This window comes from Mizuhopecten yessoensis, unplaced genomic scaffold (genome assembly GCF_002113885.1).
Source record: "Mizuhopecten yessoensis strain PY_sf001 unplaced genomic scaffold, ASM211388v2 scaffold5989, whole genome shotgun sequence".
Classification (NCBI taxonomy): domain Eukaryota; kingdom Metazoa; phylum Mollusca; class Bivalvia; order Pectinida; family Pectinidae; genus Mizuhopecten; species Mizuhopecten yessoensis.
In genome coordinates this window covers 24,883-39,119 of record NW_018406324.1, presented here as the reverse complement: position 1 = coordinate 39,119, position 14,237 = coordinate 24,883, and the positions used below count along the sequence as shown (strand labels likewise).

Sequence of the window (14,237 nt, the reverse complement as noted above, 5' to 3'; positions counted from 1 at the left end):
TTGAATAGATATGAATAAGGTTTCCAATTTGTGAATGTGTGAGTTTATGTATAGTATGTCAATTGTGTTAATTGTGAATAAAATTGATTAAAAAAAATGTAAGGTTTGGAAAGAGAAAAACATTTCACATCATAATACAAATACGACAGGGTTAGCATGACCTCGTTATAGCTAGATATAATATACGCATTTCTATATCTTCTGGCAATTTTATAGATTATGCCCACTCTTGTTTTATGTAAAATGGTATTGAATGCCATTTAGGTAAACTTTGGATGATACAACAAATGCTAGTTGAACGAGAGTTTGTCTATTCCATATGATTTTGCGACATGCTTGAAAATGTTATGAAATTTTGAAAATATGGCTAATACATGTAAATGTACATATTCCATTTGTATTCGTAGGAAAATCTACAAAAAACAAAACTAAGTCAACGCAAAACCCTTACATAAACAGTGAAGAGTGTAACACAGCAGCCGTGAACACACGTAACAGCTGATAATAATAATGTTTATTCATAGACGTTCATCAACAATCTCATTACAAGTACATGTACATGTGGTTACAACATCTCATCTACGTATGGTAATACTTCACGTTGTGTCTCTGACTTCGAGCTCAGTAACTAGGCATGTGCCAAACCATGGCCACACTCCCCATACTCTGAACTCTCTGAACATGGGTCCAAATTGACCTGTCGTTCTCATGGCTAATTCCCGACTCCCTGAATATAGGATGCACACTGTTAAATACGTTTTCCAGTACATATGTTACATTCTTGCCTTCATCCATCATCTGTCCTTATACCTATACACCTGTCATCATAAACAATTGGTACATACCTATGTGACTATATTACATGTACCCTTTAGGCTATTGCTACTTGACCCATAACTGACCCCGACTAGCACACGACTTACAACCCAAAGATAGGATGAATCTAACATAAATTAATCACATTAATTAATTAGGTTAACTATTGGGTAAACTCATAGTGTCACAAGAGTTGGTAGCATTGGTAATGCATCTTTTGATGTTTGACCAACACCGACACGTTTAAATTGAAATATTTCGAAAATGTCATTTGCTTTAAGTGAACTGTTGGTCGATGATCGTATTGGGAGTGGAGCGTTAATAAAACAGCAAAAAGTTGCCAAATATTATTGCACATCTACTTTTCACTCTGTATCACCATGTCAATATTTCAGAAAGATTAGTCTTTTGGATTCAGAGATAATCTCGAGAATTTAAAGTGTTGACGGACATCGTGATTACTATAAGGCACTTAATCTTATTAGCGTATCTGGTATTTCTGAAACCCTCAGCAGTGTCGGCCAATAGCACCATATCATCTGCATCCATCAAGAAAATTGATGAACTTATTGCTTGTTACTCTATAGAACGACAAACTTCTAAGCACAAATATATATCTCACAAAATGTGTATTATATTCGTATTGTTTTGATAAAAAGAAAGTTGTGTTGTATAATAGCAAATTGATGAGTAAGGTTCTATCGGGTTTTTTTTATATACAATTACACTTAACCATGAAAGCCAATATAAACAACAAGCTTTAACTTGCTTTACATGCAAAATTGATAAGATTGTTCAGTGATATATCGTCCAACAGTGGATTTGGATGAATATTGACGTTTTCGGCTGCCACTGACATGTCCCACTGGTCAAGGTAAATTACTTTGTGCAGTAAATCATTGAACTCTTCCAGTAAAACCTGTTCCACGAACATTCCAATGTAGGCATATGGCTTGTTTGCATTGAAATATGTTATGAGGTGAGGACCTTTAATGAAAACCTGAACATCCGGGGACCTCGTCAGAAGCTTCACAACGGCAGCCTTTGCATGTTGCACGTGATCCCGTAAATCTACGTGATCACAGCACCTCGCGATGTGGGCATACCAGTGGATGATTACAATGGCAGAGCTGTTCCCCGGGATTTTGTCCAGTCTGTGGGCTACAGACTTAACGGTTTTCCTATCTGACCCCGGTGACCCGTGGAAGGGAAGCTCGTGCGGCTGCCATTCAGTGTCCAATCCCGATGTGGTGTTATACGCACGGGCGAACTTTTGCCATGCATGAGCTGAAATATGTGCCGAATCCTTGATATTTAAGAAAGACGCAAGACGGAAGAACCACTGCCTGGTTGTTGAATCACCAATCGAAATGACAGGTCTATCTTTAAGACACGCCAGATACTTCTCCTTACTTCGGTTTACTGTGGGCTGGCAGATAAGGTTGTGATACGCTCCCCTGTAGAGGAAGCCTGACGGTACAGTACTGTTCCATGTTAAGGCACGAGGCAATACATTGCAGTGAGTAGAAGGCGCCGGATAGTCTAGATCTCCTTTGGAGCCTAAAACAAGTAGATGTGTTTCATCAGTGAAGTAATTAAAACTAGATCAAATGTAAAAAGAAAAAAATTACCAAGCTTGAATTGAAGAGACAACATCTCAATACTGAAGACAATTTGTAATCGTTATCTAGGTTTCCTTGAAACTTTTACAGCATTAACGCTTAGCTTAATGACTAAGATTAGTTGCGTTTGATGTTCGAGTTTCATGGGATATTGCAATCCTTTGTTAATTTTGTCTTTTAGGAACTATGCCATGACTACTGCCAAAATGCATATACTGTAACTGTATAATAAAACGAATGTATTGCATCAAGAATTGTGTCGAGTCAAGAGCTGTCAAGCGGCGACCCTCATACTATAGGGAAATCTTGAATTTCTAAAAATTTTGCTTTGTTATCTCAGCTACGTGATTTTATTTGTGCTTAAATTTTAAACTTTACTCCTTTACTATTTCGTCTTTTTATATCTACCACTGCCGATATCGTTTTCCCAGACCGTTCCTTGCTTAACAATCTATTGAATTGAAGTGCTTGTAAAGGGCAACTCAGACACGGACTGTTGCCTATTCCTTTCAAATGTCGAAGAAAAGCTAAATCTTCTAATCTTTCAATATCAAATTACAAACACGAGGAAAACATTTTCGGAATTATGGAGTTTCAGTGTGGAAGCAGTAGGCATTTGCGCGACAATGTTACCCTCGAGTGCGATTACCAATCCGAGTATCTCCACGTGATAGCTAATAGCTAATGACTTCTGGACACTCTTTCCCAAAAACATATTTTCGACGTAATAAGTGCCTAGGGCGCTTACAAAAAATACCTTAAACCGTGCGCTTATTATGATGACAAAATATGGGTTTTCATAGTAAAACGTGTGTAGTTGTAACTGTTGCTACAGTATAACAGAGGACATTATAAACATTACAGTGTGGCTGACGGTTTTGCTATCGTGATTGTGGCTGAACAATCCGCTTCACGGGAAGTTTAGCCACGACAGTGCAAGTACTGTAAATCGTTGACCAGGCTTGGGTGAGAAGCGGGTGTATATAAATCTAATTCCTCTAGAAAAAGAGAAAGGGTGTCAATTACGGCGAATACGGTATGTAGTAAAGTTTTTCTTTGGTACAATGTAGGCCATACCTACATAACATCATTTTATATGAAGAAGACCAACCTTGTTGTCATGCATGTGATCAACCATTTACAGTCAAACACTTTATGATTGAATGCGCTGATTTAAAACTAATACGTGACAGATTTTATAATGTACTCTCTATGAAACGTTTATTTGATACAGTTTCTGTGCAATCAATCTTTGATTATTTACATTCAATTAATCTCTATAATAAGATTTGATATATTTTATAAACAATTCGTTTGCTATTGATATACATTGTAGTTTGACATTTTTACATTTTGTTTCTGGTTTTTAGCTCACCTGGCCCGAAGGGCCAAGTGAGCTTATGCCGTGGTGCGGCGTCCGTCGTCCATCCGTCGTCCGGCGTCAATATTTTACAGGGGACAAATATGTTAAAATCTTCGAACGACTTCTCCTCAATAACCAATAGGCCAGGGGTATTGATATTTGGCCTGTAGCATGCTGGGATGAAGGACTATAAAGTTTGTTCAAATGAATAACCATGACCCACTTTCAACCTAATGTCCTTAAACGACATTCAAGGTCACAGGCGTCATATGTTTAAATCTTTTAATTGGTTCTTATGAATCAAACACTGATATTCTGCCTGTAGCTGTATTTTAATCCCATTTTAAGGTTACAAGTGTGAGATTAATACCAGGTGAGCGATGCAGGCCTATTGGGCCTGTTGTTATGTATTCAGATTTTTGTGAATGTCTATTGTTTACGTTGTTGTTTGGCCTTAAATGACTCAAATTGTCGATGGACCGTAAAACAACACAAAATACAAATACAATTTGGTGCAATGTACCAATAAAAATAGTTTACTGACTTACTGTGGAATCTAGTGTTTAATGTATGCAGTTACCTGTGAAATTAAGCATATTATCCTGAGGCTGTCTAGTCTACCGATGTTTATCTGACAGCTTATCCGAATATAAATACAAATTAAATATACCAAAAAATGCCTGTCCTGATTATGAAAACGAAATAATAGTTTACAATGTATCTAATAAAGTGATTGGTAATAAAAACACTTACTTGGAACAATAGTCAAGTGGATCTGCTCCAGCAGCACATCCTTATATCTAAACAGAGATCAATCTCACATAAAACGTGATCGTTAAAATCCACGTGCACTGTCCAATGGCGGATCTGGGTTTTTTCCAAATTTCCACTCGTGGGGAGGGTGCCATGAGGGGAAAAATTGAGGAAAATGGTGAAAAAAAATAAAATAAAAATCTCAGGGTGGGGGGGGGAGGGGGTANGCTATTTGTATTAATATACAACAATATAGAATATAAAAATGTATATAGACTTATATGTATATAATATATAAAGCGATGTTATCCATATAGTTCCACGTCTTACACGAATTATTCAATATAATTTCTAAACTATCTTCAATCCATATTATTAATATTCGAAACCTACAGCTTAAATTGCCCTCTACCAAAACAATTTGCATATTGACTAAATTCTAGATCCGACGTATGCAATATATCACATCAGTTTTTATCAATTTACCTGAGTATTTTCCTTGTGATGTCATCGTAGTACAAAGAATCGTCCCAGCCATACTTTACCCATTTCTCACACGGAACAGATTTGGGCTTTCCACAAAATAAAGAGATATTATAGTTTTCATGTGTTAAATTACAGAATCCTCCATATGTTTTGTTCAGCCAACCAGATGTTTTTGGTGCACATTGAGTCATCTCGCTTTTCTTGTTCTCAACAAATGTTGCATTTATGAATTTATAAGAGCCATATACGTGCACGTAATTTGTGAATAAACCGATCCCCTCCTTCGTGTTGGTGACAGACACTTTCACTGATACATTTCCCGCCCAAAACGCCATCACGTGACCTGTGTAGGTTCCATTCATATTGTCAACCACGTAACCAGCCACAGACGAACTTCCGTCCGCATTTTTCAGCCAAATGTTGAGGAAGTCGCCTCCTTGAGTCAGGGACTTGTTGTTACCATTATAGAGGTGTATTCTCGCTATGAGTTCTGTACCTGCCGTGAATGTCTTTGTTTTCCTGTCAACATCTAGCTCTACCACACAAAACCGAGGATCATAAAGTTCTTTAAAATCAGCAACTCGTTGTATCTGACGATATTCGGAATAACGATTCAGGATGTTTCTGGAAATAGCCGCCATTGGCGTTTTTATTGCTGTCTTAATGATATTCGAGAGCGATGAATCACTATGCCTGTCAAAGAAAAGAATAAACAACTTCAATCAACATGTAAAAAAAATTAAAAAAAATTACTCGTGTTTTTACATATACAATTGGAGTATGGCATAATCCACAAATCGGTTCATGCTTAGCAGCGCATATGATCAAAGGTACAGGTGTAATACACACCTCATTTTCCCTTATAAAACTTTCAATTGGGAGACAAACGCTGTTTGTGTACAAGCAATTGTTATTTGTTATGTTTTGGGAATAAGGACAATATTAATTTATTATTTATGGCATATTGAACTAAAATAATTAATTAAACAAGGGTACCCCGGAAGCGCAACATGATATGCCCATCATACATTGAATGAGTAGTTGGCTGTACGGTTGTGCATGAAGGGCCATAACTCCATAATATACGGTTGGACAATGGTGGTTATTGAACTTGTCTAAGCTATCATTATTATGAACCTTCCTATTAAGTTTGAAGTTAATCCGTTGAAAACTACTCGAGATATCGGGCGGACACTGTTTTGTCAATTGAATAAAGTTCAATAACTCAGTAATGTACTGTCCAATAATTACAGTTATCAAACTATTTCGAACAATCATGGCAATGAACCTTCCTATGAAGTTTTAATTGAATCTGTTGCAAATTACTCAAGATATCGACCGGACACCGTTCGCGCTTGCCCGCCCGCCGTCATTCGACGGGCGTATTCAAAATGATGAAAAATAAACGACAGTTAAAAGTGGTCCCTATTAAAGTTTTTATTAATATTTGACCTCGCTTGTTAGTGACCTTGACCTTACCTGAAGCTGACATTCGTTGCCAATTGATTTGTGTAATCGCTGAAGTGCATATTGCTGATAGTCAGATTCTGTATCCTGGAAGGAAAAAGAAATAAAGGTAGCGATTTTAATATTGGTCACTTCCGGCACCAAAAGAAAATTCACTTTGAACATAAAAATTCGCCGCAGAACTACATACATCTTCCGAGGAATAAAATGTATTCACAACATATAGAAGCACCATTACATCAGTTAAAATCGCAATGAAGAGTTGCACTCCGAGCTGATTTCTTACTCGGAATATTGTTCTTTAAGGTAAAGGGTACCACAACAAACTAAACGATATCGTTATCACTGTTACTAAAGTGAAATTTTCTGTTCAGAATTTTTCAAAATATTTTTCAAAATTCTCATATTGCCATGCATTTGAAAGAATTGTAGTTCGAAATTTGCAAATAGAAAAACACTACCCCCCCCCCAAAAAAAACAACCCCACCCCAAAAAAACTGTAGTGGTAGACAGGGGAAGTTACTCTTAGCCAGAATCTTTATAGAAGGGAGATTACAAATAAACTCTGAGTGGAGCTCTTCTTCGTTATTATTACTGATGAAGTGGTACTTTAGGGCGAATAAGAAGTTGTTTTCTGGTTTATATTGAACTCCATTCAGAGGTTCTCGCTACTGGTTCCCGTATGTCTTGCAGCCGATGAGTGAGCCTCTCATTTTCAAGTTTTGCATCCATAATTCCTGCTGAGCAAAAATTGACCAAGTTTTACATGATTCCGATCATAATTGATTATGATATTGTGTAAAAATCGTTGACCAAACAGAGTGCAGTATGCTGATAAATTATCCGTAGATATTTCCAAATATTGAATTAGCCGTTGTATTTTATAATAATGATCGACTAGGTTTCATCATAATCAGTAAATGTTTGATTAACTTATTGAGTGGCATCTATTAACTTATTAGGGAGTTGTATGTTATTTTCTTATTTACAGATATTGTTTAATCTGATATCTGATCAGTTATAGATTTATCAGAATAAATACACAGTCAGATATGAGTGATTAATGACCAGTGATAGTTTTTATCATAATATTACAGGGGCAGATAGGAGTGATCCATGATCTGTTATAGTTTTTATCATAATAATACACCTGCAGAAATGAGTGATTAAGGATCAGTTATAGTTTTAATCATAATAATACACCTGAAGAAATGAGTGATCTATGATCAGTTATAGTTTGTATCATAATAACATGCGTGCAGAAATGAGTGATCTATGACCAGTTGTAGATTTAATCATAATAATACACCTGCAGAAATGAGTAATCTATGACCAGTTATAGTTTTGATCATAATAATACACCTGCAGAAATGAGTAAACTATGTCCAGTTATAGTTTTTATCATAATAATACACCTGCAGAGATGAGTGATCCATGATCAGTTATAGTTTGTATCATAATAACATGCGTGCAGAAATGAGTGATCTATGACCAGTTGTAGATTTAATCATAATAATACACCTGCAGAAATGAGTGATCCATGATCAGTTATAGTTTGTATCATAATAACATGCGTGCAGAAATGAGTGATCTATGACCAGTTGTAGTTTTTAACAGACTAATAAACGTTGTTAATTACAGTAAATACCCAAACCTGCCTTCATACTTACATTTACGTATGTAAGTGTGTACCTATTAAGCTTCACACCACGGACTGAGATAGGTAATCTAATTCCCTGCTGCATACCACATATTCCAACATGTCCCCTTACAAATACACATGTACTTAAGACCCTAGGTACGTACTAAAAAAGTACATACTTACCTACCCACAAACATATGTATTTACCTACATATATTGATATATCCATACAACTCATACCTACCTATCTACCTACGATAAAACACCTATCTACTTGATCTACCTGCATCGTCGGGTATCCGACATGCTCTATCTACCAATAATAAACTTGTTCTGGTTTTAAGGGAGATAATTCAGAATACGTACATGACTAAGGCAAGCACGGTGATGACAAGGCAAATTAGCACCTTGACTGGGGGACGTTGAATCATGATGATACTTTCAACCAAGAGGGGTAAATCTTTTTATGACCTCATCTCGGCGTTGCCGGTATGATCTTCAAATGTGTATAAAGGTTATCCCAGCAGCGATACCTCCAAAGTTTTAGTTAGAGAAAGTTGTCATCAAGCCATCAGTTCTCGCTGAAAATGAAAAAACAAATTATTGAATAACATGTCGGTATTTTGTGTAAGGTTTTGTTTTGGTTTTTGTATTGTTTCAATGCTCATCGACAAAGCAAGTCATATAGGGTCAAACAACACTGTAAAATCAAATTAGAAATGAAAAGTTTTAAAAAGTGTAGTTTCAGATTCTTTTATATCAACAATGAACGAATAGGATGGGAAATGATATCAGATTGTGGGTCGTGTGCAATATTAAGTATGTGCATCAACTAAGGCAACATGTGGTGATTTTTATGGTTTTGTAATAGTCTTAGATATTAAATTTATATATCGTTCAGCTAGGTAACGTAAGCGGTCTGTCTCAGTACCTTTTCAAAACCGTCTCTCTGGCATGTATGACGTGGACACTCAGCAAGTTATAACAGTATCATCTGTTTCTCCAGATAGACATAGGAACCGGTGTCACATCAGATTTAGATATTACCATCACATCACAGGAAATAGCTTTCTTGGCCAGCGAGTAACAGCACGCTATCCCATATTGGCAAAATTTAATTTTAAACCAATTACAAAATCAATCCAATTCCTGCCAAAATGGATATTTGACAACGCCGATTGGCCAAAAATCCAGAACATTTGTAAAAATAATATTTAAACGAAGTTAAAAGCAATGACATTGACACATACACTAAAATCCTGACAAAACAAATAATAGAAGCATTATCATAAACCATACCAAACACTTCCGCCAAACCAAAAAATGAATACATATTTAAACCATGGTGGAATGAGGGCTGTTCGGTAAGACAACAAAAAGATTTGAATGGGGAACAGTTTGCAAGAAAACCCCTACAGAATTAAACTTCTAAAGTTACAAAATAGCTGCAATTAAGTTGAACAGAACATGTACAAAATACAAAAAAAACAACATTGAATAAATTTTTGTAACTCGCTAAACAATTAAACTAATTATAAAACCGTATGGAATGAAATCAAAGCCATACAAGGGATACCGCTAAAGGTAATATCAATTCTAGTGGGAAACGGGGAAGGTCAAGGACTCACGCAACTAAATCAGCCAATCAGCAAGTGTTTCCTACGATTATATTAACATATGCATTTTCCATTAACTCTATGGAAAGTCAGCCTGCAGTTACAGGACAGTAACTGCAGTCTGCATTATCTTGTCACATGACCATGGTTTCCGTGACGTCAGTGTTAGCAACCACTCCCACCGATAAGATAGCCGTCATCTTGTTGTTGTCGTTTGGTTCTTCAGACAATGAAAACATCCAGCTAAGCTAAGAAATTTCAAACGAATGATCTTCACCCATATTCAAGGTCACAGGGGTCAAATATGTTTAAAACGTTATATCAACTTCTCATGAATAACCAAAAGGTCTAGGGGGAAATGATATTTGGCCAGTTCATGTTGGGATGGAAGGCTATAAACTCTGTCCAACTAAATGTCGTCCTTGTTTTGAATGACTTTGAGTCAAGACACTGATATTTTTCCTGTAGCTTTATTTTAGTCTAATCTTAAGATTACAATTGTGAGATTAATAACAGGTGAGCGATGCAGGCCCCTTCGGCCTCTTGTTCAATATGTCAACTTATTTTTTTTTATCTGTTTCGATAGATTTATTTATCTCATTTATTTTACTATATGATAATCTGGTATTATATTTTTGTGACGTTTAATATCGGTTTTGTTTGATGGTAAGTTATTTTCATACTTTTTTCCATTTAAAATTTATGAAAAATAGAAGTACGAATGTCTCTTTCGCTCTTTGGAAGTCTCCTTTAGTAAGTTACCAAGTACTGTTCATAAGCTAATGTATACATTACAAAATAAGGGAACTGTGTCATTTAAATGGCTCACATATGTTAAAGATATTTTATCCCAAACTGACCTGAACTATGTGGGGTACTATCAATCTACATGTTCCTCTTCAAAAGACGGTATTAAAAGGCTTATGAAAAGTAGACTAAAGGATCAATTTATACAGAAATGGTTTGATGATATTTTTAACTCCTCTATAGGAAAAACATATTTAATACTTTGAACAAAAGCAATTTAATTAAGCTTAATACAAATGATATAATAATCATGTGTAAATTTCGTTCTTCCAATATGCATTTACCCGTAGAAAAAGGAATATGAATAGGTATTCCTCGTCAAGATAGAACCTGTACATTATGTAATTCCGACATTGGAAATGAATTGCATTACTTATCTTCAAGTTCAAGTTCTTTATTACTTTAATTCGGTTGACTTATCAGTTATAACATATATACAAAACAATACAGAGACAACTTACAATATGATACACACACACACATAAACACACACACACACACCGTGGAGAGTGAACACTAACAATCAGCTCAGATCTCCTTTTGTTTGCTTGTATTAAAAATTTGCCAAGATTGCGAATGTCGGATACATTCTCACAAGTAAGTAGTTGAATTAATTTCTACAGAATTGTATGTCTTACATAATATTTCTTAATTAGTTTCAACCTTATATCAATATAGCAGGGACATTTTAAAATGAAATGGAACTCATCCTCGACATTATTCAGGTCACATAGTGTACACAATCTGTTTTGTCTTTCAGTTCTATTATATCTGCCACACTCAATATTTAACTTATGTGCAGACATTCGAATTTTACATATTTGTTTTAGAAACATTATATTTACAGGTTTTGATAAATAATACTGGTGACCAAAATTACCATATATTGACACAATGCTCCTTTAGGAGAAGATTGAATTTTTCAAAACATTATTGTCTGAATATTCACAAAGACGTTCTTTTATAATATGAAAAGTGTTATTATTTGAACTGGAGGATTCCCACACATTTCCAAGACCAATTCTGTGTAATTCTTGTTTTACACTAATAAACCAAATGTCAATATTACAAAGCATATCATCATAGCATGACCTTAGAATACAATTTCCTACATTTCTATTTTTTCTTACAAACATTTAATAATGCAAACAAAGCTTTTCTCCCGTGGTCAGCAACTTGCTTTTGAGTTTGTCTAAATTTTCCGTTAAAATTCACTAGTACACCAAGGTAATTGAATTGATCGACAACATCCAATTTATTTCCTTCGTAAAACCATATTTCATTTCCCCTTAATATCCCTTCATTTCTAAACACGACAATTTTTGTTTTCCCAGTATTTACGGTCAAATCACCTTTTTTGGTATGATTTGCAAGAGAGTCTAACATTGTTTGCAAACCCTTTGGTGTTTCAGATATAATCACCATATCATCTGCATACATAAGTAAAAACATATTGATATCCTGTATTTCAATAGATGGACAATTATCTGATAAAAACTGCATTTCACAATTCGGAGAGAGTACCATTATATTTAACACAACATTTCACACTTTCATATAATGATCTGATCACTTTAAGAAGTTTACTTTCTACAACTTCTTTGATCATTTTATACCATAAGTTCTAAAAAAAAATCTAAATGTTAAAGCAGGGATGTGTAGTGGTCCACTACACATCCGTGGTGAAAGTTATTCAGTTAAATGACTTAAAGAGAAATATATACCAAAATATTATTTTACTTATCCAAGTCAAATGAAAATGCAAGGATTGTTTAATATATTTGATGTTAAAATGTACACAAAAGTTTGTAGATTCCTAGAAAAGCTTGATGTATGTATGTGTCGGAGTGAATGAATAAAACTTGAAACTTGCAAATCTATACTTACGTCACGTGTCATAGGAAGCTACATTCTTTTCCAGCCCCGCTATTGTTCCCGATGACGGAATACTTTTCTACGGGCATATCAGGTAACAATTGTTTTTCTGCTCTAAGCACAATGCATGTATACTGATGTTTTTGCTATTACTACTACTGTTATGCATATATCACACCGCACAAATATGTTTGTATGGGTCCAGTGTCTGTATTGGATCCTTACGTGTTTTTTGTTATATTTTTAAAAGTCTATTAAATTGTATCACGAGATACAATAATTGGTAGTTACGAGTTCGTGAAGTGTCACGCCCACCGAAGTATCATAAGTCGCGAGTCTACTTTTATACAATATAAGGCTCCTATCTTGCATAACGTCTGAAAATTGTCGCCAGTGTTTCATGTACCAGGTACACCACAGTATAGTTATGATTACACAGCAATATCCTAACATGGTATATAGCATGTTTGGCAATAAAGTGGCGTGTTTCGTCGATGTCAGGGTACATAAAGACGGCTGTATTATTACCCGGTCGCCGACCAATTACTCAAATATTATCTACTATGAGGCCAACCATGGGGAAACTTGACAGTAACAGCCCGGGTAAATGGAGAGGTTAAGCATTTTTTTTTTCATTTTTTTTTAAAATACTACATAAACATATCAAGTGAGTCTACGTATGAAAGATAACGGTCGGATTTAGATGATATATATTCATAAAAATGAGTAATAAATATCGGGATTTCTACCTGTCTGACAAACGTTTTGTTCTAGGATTTCCCTCTACTAGCGCATGCGCATAGCACACCATTTCATTGTGAACAAAATGACTGCCCGTGTGAAGTTAAATCGTGACTGTGCCAAAAGCTGCCAAATGGTAAAATGATAGCGCAAGTATTACGTCACGGAAGCATTATTGTAGAAATTCTGTTTATATTATGAATACATATCTAAAATTAATAACCTCGCTAGTATCTTTGTTTAAGTTGGAACACAGATTAAACTTATTTTGTTATGTTATGGGCATGTATCGGAGAGAGTTTACTTTGCCTTTTTATATACAGTAGTTTATGCGAGAGGAAGGGTCAAGTGACTGGATCTGTCTCGTCGATTGGTCGATACATTATGTATGACATGATCTTCACTATCACCAAATGGTAGAAGTAGAGAAGGGAAAAGTGACTGGTTAGCTTGATTTTGCTATGGGGCCCTCCAAGGGGAAACTGTACATGTTGTGATGTCCTACGCTGTCGGTACTCGGGGTCAAATGAGATACGTGCGCTATTAGATTTACCACGGAATTAGATGATTTACATAATTAACAATATTCACGGGTTCAGTAAAATGATATGATCTAATTATAGTAAACGAATTTTTTTCACATGCACGATTAAAATATAACAAAATGACAGATCAAAATGAATAACTGAGGAAAGATAACCTACTTATAGTAAATAGGATCGCATAACAAAAACTACTTTTTAAATCGTAATTTTTCAACAGTTCATGTTTTCACATCATGTTGACTTAGAATGAAAGATCATGCAACAACTTTTGTCTATAAATAATTCATTTTCGACTTCAGATAGAGTCGGAATATGCATTGAAAACGGAAAAATTGTTTACGTTATCAAAAGGGGGCGCGCTACCGATAACTACGGCTTCTGTTTCGGACAAAAGGAACTGTTTAAAGAAAGGTTATCTCAACATAAAAAGGGGCTATTAACAAGTATGTTTTAATCTCTGTAAAGTATTGAACACATATAATTATCAAGTATCTCAACACGTAC

At 35.3% G+C, this 14,237-nt stretch overlaps 1 protein-coding gene across 3 annotated transcripts; it reads right to left on the bottom strand.

The window, feature by feature from the left end:
- Nucleotides 1-495: 495 nt before the first annotated feature.
- Nucleotides 496-13,165, bottom strand: LOC110451400 (NXPE family member 4-like). Of its 3 annotated transcripts, none has more exons than XM_021499384.1 (7): nucleotides 12,863-13,165; nucleotides 12,460-12,805; nucleotides 8,516-8,730; nucleotides 6,520-6,594; nucleotides 5,041-5,733; nucleotides 4,555-4,601; nucleotides 496-2,376 (listed from the first exon to the last, which is right to left on the bottom strand). In XM_021499384.1, exons 3-7 carry the CDS (start codon nucleotides 8,578-8,580, stop codon nucleotides 1,577-1,579), a joined length of 1,680 nt encoding a protein of 559 aa, XP_021355059.1. In that variant the 5' UTR covers nucleotides 8,581-8,730; nucleotides 12,460-12,805; nucleotides 12,863-13,165; the 3' UTR covers nucleotides 496-1,576. The 3 variants fall into 3 exon arrangements, with proteins under 3 accessions (XP_021355059.1, XP_021355061.1, XP_021355060.1); XM_021499386.1 differs by having other exon boundaries at nucleotides 5,041-5,727; XM_021499385.1 differs by lacking the exons at nucleotides 12,460-12,805; nucleotides 12,863-13,165 and adding an exon at nucleotides 9,081-9,653.
- Nucleotides 13,166-14,237: the final 1,072 nt, after the last annotated feature.

Excerpts from the sequence above, each read along its gene's own strand:
- LOC110451400 (XM_021499384.1), bottom strand. The coding sequence starts at position 8,580 with ATGATTCAACGTCCCCCAGTCAAGGTGCTAATTTGCCTTGTCATCACC. Across the intron at positions 6,595-8,515 it reads ACCGTGCTTGCCTTAGTCAT|GATACAGAATCTGACTATCA; the intron begins GTACGTATTCTG and ends TTTTCCTTCCAG. Across the intron at positions 5,734-6,519 it reads GCAACGAATGTCAGCTTCAG|GCATAGTGATTCATCGCTCT; the intron begins GTAAGGTCAAGG and ends TTTCTTTGACAG.